This window comes from Citrus sinensis, chromosome 2, assembly GCF_022201045.2.
Source record: "Citrus sinensis cultivar Valencia sweet orange chromosome 2, DVS_A1.0, whole genome shotgun sequence".
In the NCBI taxonomy this organism is placed as follows: Eukaryota; Viridiplantae; Streptophyta; class Magnoliopsida; order Sapindales; family Rutaceae; genus Citrus; species Citrus sinensis.
Window position 1 is genome coordinate 1020609 of NC_068557.1, and position 20095 is coordinate 1040703.

A 20095-nucleotide genomic window follows, 5' to 3' on the forward strand; every position below is an offset into this window, starting at 1 on the left:
TTTGGTTGTCAATAAAAAAAGTACTTTTAAATCATTAAACTGTACGATATTTTTTATATTATATATTTTTAGAAAAGCTCTATAACATCTACTCCCAAAAGCTCAAATTTTGAGCTTTTACTAGTAGAGGTAAATTAGCTTATTTAAGCTAAAAAAACTCTACTAAAAAAATAACCAAACACCATAAAAAATTTTAAAAAGTGCTTAATTATGAATAAAATTAATTAAATTTTTAATAAATTTATTTAAATTGTGTATGGTTATACTATAATTATAAAAGACTTTTTATTTCATAAGCATATAATTAAATCAACTGAGTTTTTTAGTTATAATAGTTAGTATTTATCGAAAATATTACTATATCTTTTAAGATACAGTTACCTAATTTTAATCCCAAATAAGATTAATGTCTGGTATAAATCTTCATATCTTAACAAATCAACAATAATATGCTCATTAGAAGCTTTTACCAACATTATCTGTCAAAAATTTCATTGTTTGCATGTTGATATTTCTATAACAAGTGATGATACAATTGTAAATTCTTGTACAAATTTATTCTATCTAAATTAATTTGACATTAACTTATTGGTTGAATAAAAATACAAAAAAATAAAAACAAATCATGTAAATCAAGAGTTATTTAATCTAATTAATTTAATCATACTTTATTAATTTATAAAAAAAATTATAATTATATTAACACTCTTCTATAACAAGCCCATCTTATATATATTTACTTCACATTTCATTTTATTTATGTGCGCAAATATTGGGAAATAAACATTTTTCCTTTCAAGAAAGCTTAAACGAGTCCCACAAAAATGCTGACATGGCAGAGAGAAAAGAATGACGTTTGACCATTCCTCAGCAAATGGACCCCACCAAACTCCAGAACGCAAAATATATCTAGCTCGCATTCACAACCACCAAAACAACAAAACAAAATCGATAGCAATTGTCGATCTCTCTCACGATCAAAATCAACCGACCCCTAACCCTAATTCCCAAATTTGAAATCTCTTCAAACTCCATACGGATTTAAAAAAAAAAAAAGATTTTTTTAGTCGAAAAGAGAAACTCGATCTAATAATTGCAAGCTATGAACGGGGTTTTGATAGAGCTACTATAATGATAAGACGGCGACTAGGGTTTTGTTCGAATTGCATGGGGATTGACTTTGACCAATGCCAGAGCTTCGAAAAGGCGTGCGCCGAGGCCGAGCCGCTACTACGTTAGCTGCAGCTGCCTCTCCAGGGGGTAATTGCGTGAAGACACGCGCTGCGATCGCGCGTGAGGCTGCGGCTGTTGCTGTTGCCGCTGAGTGGGAGAGGCCAAGGCCGAGGACGAGGTTGGCGACGAAGAAATTGAAGGCAGAACAGGAAGAGAATTTAGAAGTCAAAGAGAATCGGAAAAAGTTGCAGGTGATTGTGATATCGGAGAAAGATACTGACTTGGAGAAAAAGGAAGAGAAGGGTAAAAAGGTAAATAATAAAAAGATGGGTGATGATAGCGGTGGGTTGAGTGCTAATAAGGCTGCTGGGCAAGAAGAAGAGGGCAGTACGGCTCCCTTTCCAGAGAGGGTAAGCATTTTTATAAATTAAAATTAAAAATTATTTGGGTTGGTTTATAATTTAAACTTTTGTATTTTTGGTAAAGAAAATTTCAGCTGGGTTGGTGTTGGATCTGTGCAATTTTGGTTTATGCTGTTGATCAATATGATTTAATGATGTTATCTGAAAATTTCTCCTTGAAATTGTAAATTTGTGTTTTTCTGGTGGTGTATTTTGATTTATTTGTGTCGTTTGAAGTGTTTCCTGCTTAGAATGTGCTATGGTTGTGATTGAAAAGAAGACCTGTTTCTTCATCTGAATGATTTTGGCGGATTTGAAGCACATGAGGTTTTTTTTATTTCTGCCAATTATTATAAATTTTAGCTTTAAGTTATGCATTTATTCTATTCCATTTATAATGTGTATTGGAACTGTTTATTGAGTTTTTATGCCTTTTTATGGAACGACGTTGTACAAAAACTTTTTGTTGGTTCTTGGCTGTGCTGATCACTGCCGTCTATCACTCTTTGATATTAGAATAAAATTATACTTAGTAGACTTTGTGATTGCATTTTTATGGCAATTCTAGCATTTTTTAGATTTGAGTATCATTGTGATTTATTATCTTTTCAATATTCATTGTTTTGCAATAACTGTAACTTTACAATTTCCATTTATTGTTTTCATGTATCACTTTCTGAAGGTTCAAGTAGGAGGGTCACCTGTGTACAAAATAGAGAGGAAGCTAGGAAAAGGTGGATTTGGTCAGGTGTTTGTTGGTCGTCGAGCTCATGGTGGAAATGAACGCTCATCAGGTGCTGGGGCTGTGGAGGTAAAATCAGTATAAATTGATTTGCCCTTGTGAAAAGTTGAATTGCAGATGTGTTTTATGTTAAATGATCAATCATGTATTCCCTCTCATTCTGCTTGTGTTTTTCCAGGTAGCTCTGAAATTTGAGCACCGAAACAGCAAAGGCTGTAGCTATGGCCCTCCGTATGAATGGCAAGTTTACAAGTAGGTACCTTTTTTTTTTTTTTTTTGTCCTTGCCTGTTTCTTGTGTTTTGTGGAGTTGAGGATTTGTTAACTAATGACTGGATTTTAATTGATGTGAGATTATATTGAAAATTTTGGTGTAACAGCACTCTTGGTGGTAGTCACGGAGTGCCTAAAGTACACTTTAAAGGAAGGCAAGGAGACTATTATGTGATGGTGAGATCGAGAGTCCTACCTCTCTTCATTTCTGCATCATAACTTATTGTCATTTGTCTGACTTTTGCGTACACATTTGCAGGTTATGGACATGTTAGGTCCCAGCTTGTGGGATGTGTGGAATTCTTCAGGGCAGACGTGAGTATCTGTGTTCTTATATCAAATTCTCTCTCTCTCTCTTCATGGATTTCATGATTTGTTGTTTTCTTATTACCTTGAGAATTCATAATTTTGAATGTCTCATGAATTGCTGGGTTAACAGTGTAGTTGTGGAATATTAAGAGGCTTGCACCCTAAGGCTTTTCTTGTGGGGCCCTAGGAAGGGTTTCAAGGCACAACTATAAGGCTTAATTTAAATGATGTTCTTGCCTCAAGAAGCCATGCTTTCATGAATTTGAAGGCTTCATTCAGTTGAAGCTTATGGTTCAACTTGTAAGGCTGTCAAGCAAGCGGATGCTTCTTGCTCTGCAAATTCTTTGGTTTAGTGTGTGTCTCGTGTGCCTTATAAGAAATTGCTTAGTCCTACCTTCATTTATCCTCACCAAATGCTTTTTTTTAATTTTAGTTCCCATACACATAACTTTTTGGTTCGTCCACTGTGTCTACAGAAATTGTGATGGTATCATGTTCAGCTCCTAAGAACTAATCTGAACAGATATTGCTATATTCTACTTTTCTTTACTTGAAGAAGCTTTTCCCTCATCATGTTGAATAATTACGTAAAAATAGTATTTTGTGAATGCGCTGTGATAATTAAGGCTGCAAACTCTTTTGTTTGTGGTTTAGTTGTATTCTTTATCTAGCGGTGACCTTTTATTTAATCTGAAGATTGTACCAATGTGCGATGTTGAAACTTACCTAAGCTTCTCTCTGTAGATGGAATTAGGCCAGTAGACAATAGAATTTGTCTATTTGCATTTAGTTTTAGGAAATATACTTTAAAACTTTTCTAATATACCATTTTTCCCCATTTGACATTTATTGCACTACATCCTTTTGAGATTGGTACTTTAATACTGCTTTTTATTATTGAATTAAATGAATTATTTTTAAGACATATATTGCATGTTACTATATTTTTGTTGTGCACTACTTGCGCTTACCATAGCTTATTTCTTATTTATTTCATATGTAGGATGTCCTCTGAAATGGTAGCTTGTATTGCAGTCGAGTCTTTATCAATCCTGGAGAAGATGCATTCAAAAGGGTATGTTCTTGTAATTTCAAGTTTTACATGTAATTTGAAATTTGGTGAAAACTTTGCCAGCTTCATTTTCCAATTTAGCAGTCTTTTTTTGGTATTTATTATTTTTATATACTAATTATTATTTTTCATATTGATTCCATTTGATATTAGTTATGTGCATGGAGATGTAAAACCTGAGAATTTTTTACTTGGTCAGCCATCTACACCACAAGAGAAGAAGTTGTTTCTAGTTGACCTAGGATTAGGTGAGTAATTTCATTTTTATCCTTACTATATCCTCATTATTTACTTTTTTTGAGAGTCCTAACATCTTATCAATATATGATATTGCAGCAACAAAGTGGAGAGACAGCAGTACTGGACAGCATGTTGAATATGATCAACGTCCTGATATGTTTAGGTTAGCGTTTGTCTAGATGCATTCAATTATGCAATCTATTATTTTACCACTATTTCTGATTCCTTTTCTGTTATATTTTTTCAGAGGAACTGTTCGATATGCTAGTGTTCATGCGCACTTGGGAAGAACTGCTAGTAGAAGAGATGATCTTGAGTCACTTGCATATACCTTGATATTCCTTCATAAAGGAAGATTACCGTGGCAAGGCTACCAGGTATCAATTATTTTCTATATATTTGGTTGAATCCTACATCCTGTTTGGATTCTTTCATTTTAATTTAAAGCCAATCTAGTTACACTGTTTCTTCCAAAATATCAGGGCGATAATAAATCCTTCCTAGTTTGTAAAAAGAAGATGGCTACTTCTCCGGAAATGCTTTGCTGTTTCTGCCCTCCGGCTTTAAAACAGTTTCTTGAGATTGTGGTGAACATGAAATTTGATGAGGAGCCCAATTATTCCAAGTTAATATCTTTATTTGAGGGTTTGCTCGGACCAAATCCGGCGATAAGGCCAATAAATACTGAGGGTGCTCAAAAGGTCAGCATTTTGGTATGGCAATATTATTTTTTTCCCGCTGGTCACAATTGCCGATTTTAATGAGAGCTTGTGAAACTTTTGCTAGATTATCTATCAAGTTGGTCAAAAACGGGGTAGGCTGAATGTTGAGGAGGAAGATGATGGGCAACCAAGGAAGAAGGTTCGTCTGGGAGTGCCCGCCACACAATGGATTTCTATTTACAATGCTAGGCTACCCATGAAACAGAGGTATGGACTTTCTTTCATGAATAGATAGTTGTGTTTCATTTTATGATGCAAATTGGATATTGAGGTGTCATCTGCCATTTTTCTACCACATACAATCCCCCCCCCCCCAAACAGACAATGTTTATTGGATGCTTTTAGCATTAGCGTTCAATTATGTGGAGCTAAGGTGGATTTGGAGTGTATTCAGATCTATTGCTTTTTCTTTTTGGTTATATAACTGAATATATTTGAATGGGAGGTGGTTCAATGTTGTTATTAATTACCTACCTACAAAATCTGTCCTAGATGATGCGCCCCCCCCCCCCCCCCCCCCAAAAAAAAAACAACATTTGTTCCATCTTGTGAAGCAAAATGAATTCTAGTTTGATTATGCACATTTCACTTTGGCATACAAACTGCACTTAAAAGAACTATTGTACGGGTGAAATGAGCCCGTTGTAAAACTCCATTACAACTGAAAGTTAAATAAAACACATAGCCAATGAGCGGAAGAAGGCTACTCATATTATATATGGTTTCCTAAATATACTATTGCCTGATAACCCACTTGTCGTGTAATTAGGTACCACTATAATGTCGCTGATGCAAGGTTGGCTCAACATATTGAGAGAGGAATGGCGGATGGTCTGCTTATAAGTTGTGTGGCATCCTGTTCCAATCTTTGGGCACTAATTATGGATGCTGGAACTGGTTTCACCAGCCAAGTTTATGAATTATCACCGTTCTTCTTACACAAGGTGAATTGCTGCTCTGCATTTTGTACTTGTCATTTTCTTTATTGTTTACTGCTTAAATGTACAAAATTACACATACTGTTCTTCTGAATTTGTAGGAGTGGATCATGGAACAGTGGGAAAAGAACTATTACATTAGTTCAATTGCTGGTGCTACCAATGGAAGCTCTCTTGTAGTGATGTCCAAAGGTTTGTTTGCATTGTTTCCTTTTTCTTGTCATATTTACTGATAAAATTCTGTTGTTTGCTTGGGGAAATGTAATCTATTTTTATTCTCGTTGAAAATTAGTGCTTGTACTTGCAGTTGCTGTCATGCCAAGTTGTAATTGATAGATGTGCAAGATTTAATTGGAGATTGTTTCTAATTGATGGCTTTGATTTCATTTACTAATATATGTGGTACTTTGTATGTGGATTAATACATTATGACATATTGCATATGGTTTTTCATGTGTCATGAACTGTACTTCATTACGTGGTTGTATAAAAGAATAAAATTGAAGAAAAGAAATTGCTTAGGCTCAGTTCTCAGCTTGAACTCCTCTTTATTTGTTCCAAAGGAGTTATATTTCCCAAGCTTGAATAATTTTTTAAAATGTTTTAAGTTCATCATGTGATTGCATCCTAGTGTTTATTGTTAGCAATTAATTGGGAGAGTTTATGATCTAATTTCCACAGGTACTCAGTACACACAACAGTCTTACAAAGTAAGCGATTCATTCCCCTTCAAGTGGATAAACAAGAAATGGAGAGAAGGCTTCCACGTCACGTCAATGGCTACTGCTGGAAGTCGATGGGGTGTTGTCATGTCTCGCAATGCTGGCTTCAGTGAACAGGTTGAGTTTCAGTTGTCTTGTTATCAACATTTTCTCTGAAAATTTATTGTCTTAGTTTTGGAATTGCTTAATTCCCCTCTAATAAGTTCTGGTTTTGGTTTCAAAGGTAGTGGAGCTAGATTTTCTCTATCCAAGTGAGGGCATCCACAGGAGATGGGATGGTGGCTATCGAATAACATCAACAGCAGCAACTTGTGATCAAGCTGCTCTTATCTTGAGTGTTCCCAGGCGCAAACCTGGTGATGAAACTCAAGAAACTCTACGTACTTCTCAATTCCCAAGCACTCATGTTAAGGTAAATAAAAGGATTTTATCCTCAAATATTTAAAAGATGTTTCTATTTGTTCTATTTCTGCTTACTGGTTGCAAGGGACATGATATTCATGTCTGCTCAACATTGAAAACAGAATACCCAAAGAAGATTGAATGCACTGATTGTTCACATGATGTTTCTTCAGGAGGAATTATTTGCACATATATTCTTATGCACATTTGTGATTTCGATATGCAGGAAAAATGGGCGAAAAATCTTTATCTCGCCTGTCTGTGCTATGGGCGAACTGTATCTTGAAGTCAAATGTAAAGAACTTGGAGGGGATTTTAATGCATGGTGGAATGGGGAAAAAAAAAAGGCTAGTGAGAGAGCTTGGTGGTCCTATTTTTCCCTTCATTTTGTAAAAAATATTAGGAGGTTTATTTTGAAGCCTGAAGCAAGAAGAGAGTATTATTATCATGTATGACAGATATTTTTACTGCAGCATCATCCTCTTTTGGCTCTTGTTCTTAGGAGGCTTTTCAAATAATTTTGGTGTTTGATATCATTTTACAAGTACTTTCATTTAAGTGTTTAGAAAATAATTTTTAAGATGTGTGATAAAGCGCATGGATACTAGTTATGCCCTTGGAATGAAAGACAATTCGGAATCAGCTTATTATATATATATACACGCACACACACACATGCATATGTTAAAAATAATGAAATTTGAAGAGTAATGATGAACTAGTGCGCGCTAATCATGAGAAAGAGTTGTCGATAATAATAGACAGGTAAAAGATTTTAGTAGTAGATATTTATAGTAGAATTTGACGTCAGGGGCCTGTACGGAAAATAAACTACCAACTGTGTTCTTATTTGATATTATGTTACCATTCGGGGACGGAGTTGTTATCAACCCCTTTCCAACAGTGCCAGAAATGGTGACGTGTCAAGATCAGGCCCATGCAACAAAAAGAGATCAGATTCTGCATGCTCGCACAGCAAAGCAGAGAGATAAAACGATTTGTTTTTAAACACAAAACAGACAAGGCGCAGCAGGAGCAGAGAGCGCCATGGCTTCTTCCTCTCACCCCTTAACTATCCAGCAACCACTGTCTTTAACCTCAAAAAGCTCTACATGTAATCTCTCTCTCTCTCTCTCTCTCTCTCTCTCTCTCACTGAATTTTCAGCTTTTTTGAGTTGTAATAATATTTTTATATTCATTTCATTCTCACTTCTCTTGTCTGAGTCTCAACTTCATGACTACTAATGGTTATTTGCTGATACCAATGGCTAAATTTTCATATAATCCTTCACTTTTTGTCACTCGTAGCTAGTTTCCTAACAAACGTATCTGAGTTTTCTTTTCCTTTTTGTTGCCCATGTCTCATATATAATTGACTACGCTTCAGTTGCTTATGCAAATTTCTTTTTGGAGAAATTGTCTCATCAAGAAAGTGGTTGTTGTATGTATGTATAGGAGTAATTCTTTGATTGCTTTAACGTTAGATTTCAGTCTGCAACTAGAATTGTGACAAAATTAGGCACATCTTTTATAATTGCAATTTCCGTTCAGTTGTGATATTGTTTTGAGGCTTTGACTGAACAATTATATTTGCTTTTCTGAAATAATGGCAGATAAGTTGAGGTCGTTCGGATTTCGTGTGAATTGCAGCTTGGACAATGAGAGCTGTAGTTTTGGTGTTTCTGACAGCTCATCGGAGCCAAGAAAGCCGAAGGTTTGATATCTTTATGAATGTGTCATTTTGAAGTCCCCAGAGTGTATCATAAATCTAATGCTCAGGCTTACTTTCTATGACAGGAGTCTCGAGTATTAATATCTCGCCGTAAGTGTCTTACGTGTATATGTTCAACTATAGCCCTGATAAGCAATTCTGGATCGTTGGTTTCTGTGCCGGAGGCCATTGCTTTGGACGGAAAAGAAAGACCTGTATGCAGAAATTGTGGCGGTAGTGGTGCTGTTCTCTGTGAGTATTAGTTTTGTTATTCCTTTTTCCGTCTCACTTGTAATATGTGAATAAGTGAATGCATTCTCGGCTAATTATCTCCAAATAATATTTTCACTGAAGAACTGGAAAAGTTTGCTTTTATTTTTGATGTTCCAACTACTTGTAGCTCCTGTTGAAATATGCATTCTCATATTTCTTTACTGTCAGTTTTGATCACAGCAAATGTAAAACAAATCTGACCATTGTGTGATTTTGGGGTCATTGGACCTTTGACATCTAAATTTGTCTTTTGCACTGGTTTTTTATTCTCCCTTTGCAGAAAAAGGATTAAACATAGTTTAATTTTTTGCACTATTATTACAATTAGGCTGAATATAGGTCCATTGATCTTTGCAAATAGTATGGTTTTTTGAAATTGAGAAGTTGCTATGAAATTTCTCATTATTTTCTGTTACAACTTAGAAAGATGGAAATTCTGATTTGACAGACATTTCTTTTATCTGAAACAGTAATTGTTTGTGGCTGCAAATGGACCAAAAAAAATGTATCTTGAAATTTTTCTGTTGTAGATTTGTTGGTCACTTCCAATTTCCCTTTGGTCTGGAAGATTTTAATTTGCCTTTTATTTAGGTGATATGTGTGGTGGTACAGGAAAATGGAAAGCCCTCAACCGGAAACGTGCTAAAGATGTTTACGAGTTCACAGAATGTCCAAATTGTTATGGTATGAACTTTTTCCTCTGATACTCTTGTCATGTTGGTATATTAAAACTGATGAGTAATGAGTCTGCTTCTGCTTCAAATTTGTTCGTTTCCAACCACTGTGGAATTTGACCTTTTTTATGAGCCATTACTAATACTTTCTGTGGGCAGGTCGTGGGAAACTTGTGTGTCCAGTATGCTTAGGCACTGGTTTACCGAATAACAAAGGTCTTCTTAGGAGGCCCGATGCACGGAAATTACTTGACAAGATGTACAATGGTCGATTATTACCAAATTCTTAAGTATGGCCTTTCACCTTGGTGTCTGTAATGTGAACTGCTATAGCAATGATAATCGTTCGTGTTTATCAATTTGTTTCACAGTCAGCAATTTTTGTACAACTGACTACCATGCCAGCTTAATCCTTTGCAACCCACATAGGTTTGATTGAAGTGGATATTCGTTAACCTGTGTTTTCTGGAATTCTGTTGGGTGGAATGTTTTGATTGATTATGCCTTGACAAGATGAATGAAGCCTGTGTACTGGAGCAGTACACACGATCAATCTTGCTATTACTACAGTTTTGTCCTGAACACTGAACGGAAGCCCTGAAGTGACCAGAGTTCATTTACGATAGGCAATTACTCCTTGTGTTGATTTGTTTATTTCTCTTATGCGACCTGATTCCAAGTAGCTAAATGTACCATGAATTATGCAATATTTGGAGGCAATTACTGCCATTTTAGGATTAAAAACTTACTCAGCTTATCATTGCCACTCAATCACAGAATGATAAATGATAAATATTAGCTTCAGTCTGATTTACAATATTTTTCGGAGCCCAAGTATAAAATAAAAGGAGGACACTCTAAAGTCTAAATGCACTTAAATTTTATCTTATGAAAATGATATGAAAAAGAACATTCCTGCACATTGAATCTCTCTTCAGATTCAGTGGAGACAATGAATGCTATTGTCTTCAACAAGCAACTTATGTATACATTTCATTTGCTATTTCAAGAGAATAAATCAATATATATACCCAAGTAATCTTGTATATGCTGGAAGCTTTTGATTTACAACATACGCTGTGCCATTCTCTTCGTCATGTACCTGATTCACTCAACAGGAACATAAATGCTTCACCAGCACATCTTTCAACAACAAAATTGGATTGTTTCTCAATACAAACAACTTAAGCGATGGAAGAAAGAAAATACTCGTGGAACTTGAGTGAAAGCTTGCAATGGGTAGCCAAAAATCAGGGCTGACTGCTGGGCAGCTTGTTGAGAACTGTGTGCTCTGGCTTATGATCGCATTCATAGTCAAGATGAACAAATGCTCGTTCAACTTCAGGGAGTTTCTCAATCTTGTTCTGCAAGCTCTCTCCTATTGCATGTGCTTCTTTTAACGGTAACTCTTCTGGTAGCTCAATGTCAACCTTTTTCAAGAGAATGATATTAATTTACTAAACTAAAAGAATGGAGTTCCAAAATGCTTACTATAAGGGAGGTTTTAATAGTATATGAAATGTATTCAAGCATCAAATTATCATAATCGGCCAGGAGCTGCACCAAAGTTAAATGTTAAGAGATACCTTGAATAGACCTTATGATTCCATCTTAAAGACAGCTCTGCATGATCTCAATTTGATGAAGATAGTAGAAAAATTATTGTCAAAGCCATTGCAACCAGAAGGTGCTGACTCTATCCTTTCATTTCCAGTTAATTTAATTGCTTTATGTTTGCGTTATATAGTAGTGTGACATAGTGGTTGGATTGCAGGTATGTCATATGAAAGAGAAGAGAGTCGTAATTATTGGAAGAATGAAGATCATTTTCAAGATTAACCATAAACTAGGTACGGAACAACCAACCTCTACAAAATAAAGAACGCCGAAAGTGTAAGCTCGAACTGTGTCGATACGCTTGACTTCAGGGTGCCTTATGACAAGATATGTCAATTTCTGCAAGATTTCAGGAGGAGCCGATTGTCCCACAAGTGAAACTGCATTAATAAGCCCCAGTTCAGAGTAGTTTCGGACCATATTACCAGGAAGAATCGAGCAAAATTAAATGTAATTTAGCCTTGGTTTCAATAAACTCATTAACACTAAAAAGGATTCTTCTAAATCATTCTCACAAAAAATCATGACTCAGCCATAGTCTCCCCATCCTCAAGCTGACTCAAATTCCACATTTTTCTTTTCTTTTCATTTAAAAAGAATGAAAACATATTGGCAAAACTTATCCAGAGCAAATCAAAACATGTAACCAAATTGATCTTCTACCAAAAAAACATGAAAAAAAAAAAAAAAGATAACAGAAAGCCCTAATAGACCCAGACCCTTAGACTCTAGTACATCTCTCCAAAGTTGTGAAACCAAGGTTTGCAATGATCAGTACTAACAATGTAAAAGAATAAAACTAGAAGCTGTGAATATAAGCATTCCTATCAACTTAGTTTCTGGGGATAAACTAAAGTTGTAAGTTATCAATACCATACTTATTATTCCCCCTGTAAGCTGAAAGGATTTATAAGAAATTATTAGATCAAATAATACCAAAATGGCTGATGAAAGTACCTGCATTTTCCATAACAGTTTCGGACCAATTTGTAATTGTGTAAACTGCCAGAAGAATGGCACCTGCAGGATCAATCCACCAATAGAAACTATCACCAAGAACAGCAGCAACTAATCCTACTACATTTGTTACCACATCAAAATAGTGATCCTGAGATTCAACAATAGAAGTTAGAACAATTGATAAAAATATGGAAAATAAAAGATCTACAAATTATTGAAAAAGCAGAGCTCAAAAACCTTAGCATATGCGCGGACAATCTTGTTTCCTGAGCTTTTGCAGTAAATCCAGAGGGCAAGTTTTACTACAGTAGCACCGATCATGATCGAGTATAACCATTCCAATTGGACTGTATTCATCTTTTTAGGCGGTTCATCTTTAACTAGCTTTTCTACAGCCTCGATCAACACCTGAAACCCTGCAAAAAAATGAAGGCTGTAACAATCTCCTTTTTCACAGGAAGTCTATGTCAAATTCATGTTCCATACGATTCAGGATACAAATGTGAGTATATGCAATTAAATCACAACACAAGTTAGTTCTTTGCACCACAAATTTGTAGTTGTTCTCTTACACTGAACTAGATGAAATATGATGTATGCAGGACATGAAGCTCAATGTCAATATCACAATTAACAAGCAAGAACAGATTAAAATCACTGGCAAATATGGGAAGGTTAAGGCTTTGCTGACATACCGAGTGTAGCCATTATAGCAGCAAAGATGATTATGCCTACTGGCTGCACCCTCAATTTCCCAATAGGATATTTATAGATATTTATGTTTTTCATCGCTACATGAGTGAACCAAAGTATGCCACCGGCCATTAGATCAAGTAAAGAATCCAGTGTCGATGCAGCAATGGCTATGGATCCACTCTTTATTGTAGCAAATATCTGCATGCCATGTTGTCTCATTATTTCAACTGCTTGAATATGTAAACTGAATTATCTGCAGCAACATATCATATATACTCTTTTGTTTTACATATTTTTATATGAAAATTATTTGTTTAAATGATTTAATATCAGTTTATTTCCTTTCTTTAAATATTGTTAAATAATTAATAACCTTGAAGGCCACTTATAAAATTCCAAGCACTTTAGAGGTTTATGCGAAAAGTAATCATTGAAGTTAGAGAACACCATAGTCAGAAAAGCTTATTATTCGAATTTGATTGAGATTGGTAGTAGTTTTTAATTACCTTACACGCCAGCAAAACAATATTGGCATAATTAGAAATCTTCATTGCTCTTTCATGTTGAACTTGTTCCTGAAGATCTTCCTCGATGAAGCAATCAGAATCCACCAAAACATCAACTTCCTCAAAGGATTTCAGAGTAGCAAATTGTGATTCATAGTATTCCTTTTCTCCTACAAGGGGATTGACATAAGAGCATCCCACGTAAGTTGCATTAATATGTAGTCATCACTCATCAGAGAGCATGATAGTCATTATTGATATCAAAATACAGCCACTCAGAAAATATTCAATCTTTAGAACCGCCGATCAATCAATTACTTGAATTCTTCTCTTAAAGTAATAGTTGGTTCAACATTTCCTTAAAAAAACATCCTCATTAAGTATGCATCTACACATAAATATAACACAAACATCATACCTATATATATATACACACACATGAACATAAAAGAATGTATGAAAGTACCCATGCATGGTTTGGATTGAGGTTGCTTTTATTTCTAATAATTAAAAAGAAACAAAAAATGTGATATGCAACGGAATACCTGATGTAATTTTGTAACGCCTCGTGATTAATGCTAAAGCTATTGATGCACGGACTAAGGAACTTAACATTATCGCTCACCATGTAAATATATTGATAACGTATCAATATATCATATATGTATTTATAATATAATGATAATAAAAAGCAGATCAGCCCACCGTTTCTTTTTCACTTTCCTTCATTTTCTCACCAACCAAACAACCCCCCCACAAACACTAACAAAGAACAAGCCGCTATACCTTCACTTAAGGCTATGGTTTTAGAGGTGTCAACATCAAAAGGAGCCTCGGCATCAATACCAGCCAACACCTTCTCAGGCAACTTGGAAACAAACTCGTGCCTGAGTGCGTTCACCGAGTTACGTCGACTCAGGCTCAGCCTTCCGCTCCCGCTTCTCTTCCTCTCCCTACTACTACTCGACGTCCTCCGCAGCAGCGGCTGCGAACCCGAATCACGATCCATTCTCTATACCCGGCCCAATATCCCACGTGTGTGTTTCTCTCTTTCTCTCTCGCCTCCCAATGATGATAGATAGATGGATAGACTATTCAAAGTTATGGTTTTTAATAACAGAAAAGTGTGATTAGATTTTGCCTTTCTGTTTTGTTGATGAGACAATAATGATTGCAAGGCACAACTCTTTAAAAGCATTTTTAAGATCTTACATTTGTCTTTTAATTAAATTAGAACTATCTACTCTTAAGAGATTATATTGGATTCTTGACACTTGTATTACATTAATTTAATTAAAAATTTATAAAGATTTTTTTAGTTCAAATATTTAAAAAGAATTTTTGAGTTTAGTACCCTTTTTCACCGTTTGAAAATTATTAAATAGCTAAAAAGTCAATAAAATTATCTAATAATGTTCATGCGATTAAAATACAGTACCTCAATAACATAGTCACAGTTAAAGTTGGTAAAACGAATTACTGAATTGTTTTTGTGTCGTATTAATTTCGTATATTTAAGCTAACCCAAACATCATCTATTTGATAATTGTGTCAAAATATTAAGATTCTAATTCGATATGAAAAATAAATAAAGTATCTAATAATTCATTTAATATCTATGTATTCAACAAGATTTACATCAAATATCTACACTCGATATTATAAAATATACCTATTTACCAATATTATTACACATCTATAATTTTGAACACATGCATGGTGCTTTATTTATAAAATTCTATATATATTTAGAACACCAATAAAGTAAATGTGTAGATATGGATAGCATGTATATTTATAATATTATATTTGAAGAGGGAATTATGTCTAATATCTAAATTTTGATGACAAAAACCTACAAGTTAATTTACAATAAAAAAAAACATAACCGTGCCATTAATTAGGTAAATGGGTTAAGAAATTTAATATTAACCCGATATAAAAAAAATTATATTGATTCGGACCCCACCCATTTAAGAATGATATCAAATTTGATAATTCATATATATTTATTTATATCGTGTTTGTTTTGAGTAATCAGATCATGTCAAATTTTACCATTTCTAATCACTATATTATATATACTAAATTTTATTACAAATAATCTGTGTATTATATATAGATAGTAACTAAGTTAGACAAACTCTATAGTAATATATTGATAATGACTGTCAAATCATAATAATAAGTACATATTTAATATTTATATTTATAATCATGCGGTGATCATCAATAATCTAGCGTTGAGCGAGTTCAACTTAGTAGGGGTGGGCATATTTTAACTGAACCGATCCAAACCGACCATTTGGATCGGTTTGAATCGGTTTCATTAGTAAAAAAACTGGTTTCGGTTTATTGGATTGCAAATCGACATCACTCGGTTTGGAAGGATTCCAAACCGATTCAAACCGATCCAATCCAAAAATATTATATAATTACATTATATTCTAAGTTAAGCAATCTAACTAATTATATTTATCATTTTATGCAGATTTTCACAAATCAAAACTAATTAGGCCATAAGTTTTGACAGACAAGATGCACAATATTTTACAATATTTTAATTGTCAAATGTTGTTCAACTTTATTTTAATTTTGTGAGTTTGTTTTGAATGAATAGGTTAAGAACTTCTTTATTAGGATGTATTATGTTGTAAACTTGTATGGATGTATCTTTGAATTGTTATGTAGATGTCAAAGTAGATATGAATAATATAAAAGAGGTATCAATTTGGATTACGGACAAAAAAAAGAGGTAAAATAATAAAAAAGAAGTGGATTTTTAGCTAATAAACTCAAACCGAGAATCCAAACCGATCCAGTCGGTTTGGATCGGTTCGGTTTGAAAAATTTTTAAGTTGATATCGGTTTGAAAATGTTTCAAACCGATAAGTTTGGATCGGTTTGAGAATATGTCTCAAACCGATCCAAATCGACTTTGCCCACCCCTACAACTTAGCGGGATCCTTATATATGTTATTGCAACATTGGTGTGAAAGTCAAACATTGAGGCTGATTATTTATAAAGAACAGTGTTCAGTGGTTGTTGGGCACTCTCGAAGTTTGGTATAATAACGATTTGGTCTCTTTTTTAAAAAATTATTCTATTTTCAGTCATTACATTATCTATATCTTGTTTGCAATTATTAGAATTACATGCTTATGTTGCAACTAAAGTTTGTTATAATTTTTTTTATTCGTACATTTTTCTTTTCTTTTTTTACAACTTACGTGTTAATTTAAGACATATGCTACATAGGGGTGTTCAGAATCCAATCCGATCCGTTCAATCCGTCTGATCCATGAAAATTCGATCCGTATAAATCCGATCCGTTGATCCGTAGATTGAAAATTTAAAAATCCGCAGTCGATAGATTAGATATGGATTTACTTCTGTAAATTCGTAAAAATCCGTGAATCCGCAAAAAAAAAAAAAATATATATATATATAGTTAAAAAATTATTATAAATTTAATTAAAAAATATTATAAATGTGACATTACATAGTTACATAAGCACTATAACATATCTTAGCCATTACCCAATAATAATATTAAATAATCAAATATAACTTGTAAAAATGATAAAACAAAATAAAAGCAAAGTCACACGCACTAGCAAAAGCAAAGTAACATAACGCCAAGTTACCAACAATTTGCAAAGTCACCCAAAAGTAAAATAACATAACGTCAAGTCACCAACAATTTGCAAACAAAAAACCCTAAGCTTCCCTGCCGTCACACGCACTAGCAACACCCAATACTAGTTCGATACACACTCGATACCGATTTGAAGGACGTCGGCCGCATGATTCCAGCGAGAGCAAGCCATCTTCTTCCTCGAGTCCATCGAGCCACTTCACAATCACCGGTTCCAACCAAACAATTGCACTATCACAAGGCACCCATACTTCTCTTGGTTCCCATCGTTGACGGCTCCATGATCACCACTTTTCGACAAATGCAATAGCCCTGGTGAAGGATCAGACTGTGTTTAGTTTCAGAAACTTCGTCATTTCAATTAATTGTGGCTTTATTTGAACAATTAATTTCAGTGTTATATTAACGTATTATTGTAACTTTATTTGAACAATTAATCTTAGTGTGTTATATTTTGAAACTTTAAACGTATTATTGTAGGTTTATTTGAACAATTAATCTTGATGTGCTATATTTTGAAACTTTAAATGTATTATTTTAGTTTTATTGAAATAATTAATTTGTATAAATTTTATTCAATTTTAAATTTAATTGGTAGTAAAATTATTTTTATATTAGATTTTTTTTTTAATTTCATTAGTTCATGGATTGGGGAGAACTAAAAATTTGTAATTCGGAAACTAATGCGCAAAATGGTGGATTGGATATGGATTAAGTTAAATCCGTATCTGATCTGCAGACGTATGGATTGGATATGAATTGAGTCAAATCTGCATCCGATCCGCAGATGTATGGATTGGATTTTGATTGAGTTTAATCAATCCGTGGATTGGATTGGATTAAAAAAATTATAATCTATAAAATTGTGGATCGAATATGGATTGATATCTAATCCGTAAAATTCGATCCGCGAACACCCTTAATGCTACATAATATTTGAGAAGTGTAATGATAAAAGTCGATGAATTATTTTAGACTTAAACCCATGATTTTATATATCCATTCAAACACATGTTTAAGAGAGAAAGATAAGATTGAGATCAATACTTTAGTTTGCCATGACTGATCCTTATCTGCTGAGCTCTTCTAAAACTACTGCCTTGTGTAGATTCACTGCAAATCACAACTTCAAGCAATAATTTGCACACATACAAGCTACGGAGACAGAGAGAGAAGAAGTTTTGTTTTTAATACTCTTGGCCAAGTATAAAAAATGAGTGAACAGTAACTTTCAATTAGTCGAGGTTCCTTAAATATTGTACTTGAGTATGGGGAACTTTCATGGATAAGTACAAATTTTTTTATTCTATTATGAGTTAGAATAACACAATTTAAAGTTATATTTGTCGATACTATACTTCCTTTTAGGGTGTAATAAAATTAGACTTATTAACATAATATTTGATTACATAATAAAAGAATATGTGAGAATTATTCTTTAGTATTTGCTATTAGTTATGCATTAATATGATAAAAAAATAATTAAAATGATTTATGCTAGCCTATAATATAATATATAAGTAATAAATTTTAACTGTGTAATGATAGCAGTTGATTAAACACAAGAAAGTACTGATCGTTAAAATATGGTTGTTGCCTGCTTGAAATCCTAGATAAATCATAAATGTCCCTCTCGCGGCAATTCTCATTTGTCTCTTTACCCACGTTTGCTTCATCACTCATTTTCTCGGACCATGAGGATTGAAAGTGATATACTGATACTTCAGGGGACTATATTGTTATTATGTTAAATTTAGGGGTAATCAACCGTCATTTTCTCCTCTTCTAAGTTGTAATATACAAATTTCAATTATACTGCTGTCAGCCGTCGGGTATAAATAGTAGTAACCCTAACCCGTTATTGAGGTATTTTTAAACAGTTTTATTTAATTAATTTCATTTGTAGTCAAATTAATTCCTCAACATATGTAGTCAAATTAATTAATTAATAACATAGCACAACTAGCTACATGCCTAAAACTTTGGTCAATTTCATTTGTAGATTTTGTACAATATACAAAGTCCTCACACTTCTTCTATTTTTTTCTCCCTCCCCCCTCTTTTCTTTTATATATATATTTTTTATCATTTTCTTCGGATAAGATACATGACTTAGATAACAATTGCATTGGATGTTCATTGCCTCACATCTGACCCGGAAATGAGTTTCCAAATAATATTATTTTAACTAAACCAATGGGTTTATTTTATTGAAATGGTCATGTTCCAACACATCGAAGTTTTAATGATTCGTTTATTATTTGGTCAACCATAGGAAAGTCCAACTGACCAAAGCAATGAGAAAAATCTGGTAACCAAGCCAAATTTTTATATAATAAGTTAGAACTTAAGATTTATATATTTATTCATCAACATCAAGCCTTAATAATCAAATATTATTGTGTGTAATGATAATAGGAAAAACCAAGTTAGAATATGACATCTCAATTTTTTTTTTCCTTTTGTTTTGGTCTATTTTTTTTTTTTAATGAATTATTACCGTACACGATGCATTGTACAGTATATCATTAGCCTCCTCCGAGCATAATTTGAAACAAACAAAAATTAAAAGAATTCTTTGAATTGATTTCGTTACGTTTTATATGTACTATTAAGAGGCCAAACCAATTGAAACTATATATGTATGCTTTAGTAAAATCATCTAATGGTACCATCACAATTACAAAATCACTAAATGAATGATAATTTATCTAAATAAATATATGTGTGAGATGTTGTCTAGGGAAAATGGTGTAACCAATGCAATCTTTCTCCACCAAATGGCAATGTTAATGCATTTGTTGAGACCGACTTCTTATCAGCTATAGCTGTCCATATATATCATATATCCAAATCAATGACGTATTTCATGATGTTACATTTTCTATGAAGCTAACTTTTCTTAATTACCATAAATTGAAAATTGGAGTTTTTTTTTTTTTTTGACTTCTTTTTATCAACTACTGGAATCAAGTTGGTGAGAAAGGCAACACATTCCATGCAAAAA

General features: G+C 33.6%; 3 protein-coding genes across 3 annotated transcripts; 2 read left to right on the plus strand and 1 right to left on the minus strand.

The window, feature by feature from the left end:
* The first annotated feature begins 925 nt into the window (after positions 1 to 925).
* LOC102618306 (hypothetical protein) lies at positions 926 to 7528 on the plus strand. Its single transcript, XM_006492623.4, has 16 exons — positions 926 to 1583; positions 2257 to 2385; positions 2495 to 2568; positions 2695 to 2764; positions 2847 to 2902; positions 3900 to 3971; positions 4122 to 4216; positions 4305 to 4371; positions 4456 to 4585; positions 4691 to 4909; positions 4995 to 5137; positions 5700 to 5874; positions 5970 to 6060; positions 6550 to 6707; positions 6814 to 7002; positions 7219 to 7528. Exons 1-16 carry the CDS (start codon positions 1188 to 1190, stop codon positions 7276 to 7278), a joined length of 2124 nt encoding a protein of 707 aa, XP_006492686.1. The 5' UTR covers positions 926 to 1187; the 3' UTR covers positions 7279 to 7528.
* A 155-nt stretch (positions 7529 to 7683) lies between these two features.
* LOC102618023 (protein PHOTOSYSTEM I ASSEMBLY 2, chloroplastic) lies at positions 7684 to 10121 on the plus strand. The gene is made up of 5 exons (XM_025093219.2): positions 7684 to 8106; positions 8606 to 8706; positions 8790 to 8955; positions 9568 to 9660; positions 9810 to 10121. The coding sequence occupies exons 1-5, from the start codon at positions 8040 to 8042 to the stop codon at positions 9938 to 9940; spliced, it is 558 nt and encodes a 185-aa protein (XP_024948987.1). The 5' UTR covers positions 7684 to 8039; the 3' UTR covers positions 9941 to 10121.
* Positions 10122 to 10410: 289 nt separating this feature from the next.
* LOC102617741 (metal tolerance protein 4) lies at positions 10411 to 14640 on the minus strand. Its single transcript, XM_006492621.4, has 7 exons — positions 14216 to 14640; positions 13430 to 13599; positions 12923 to 13121; positions 12465 to 12643; positions 12225 to 12375; positions 11517 to 11647; positions 10411 to 11080 (listed from the first exon to the last, which is right to left on the minus strand). Exons 1-7 carry the CDS (start codon positions 14436 to 14438, stop codon positions 10901 to 10903), a joined length of 1233 nt encoding a protein of 410 aa, XP_006492684.1. The 5' UTR covers positions 14439 to 14640; the 3' UTR covers positions 10411 to 10900.
* Positions 14641 to 20095: the final 5455 nt, after the last annotated feature.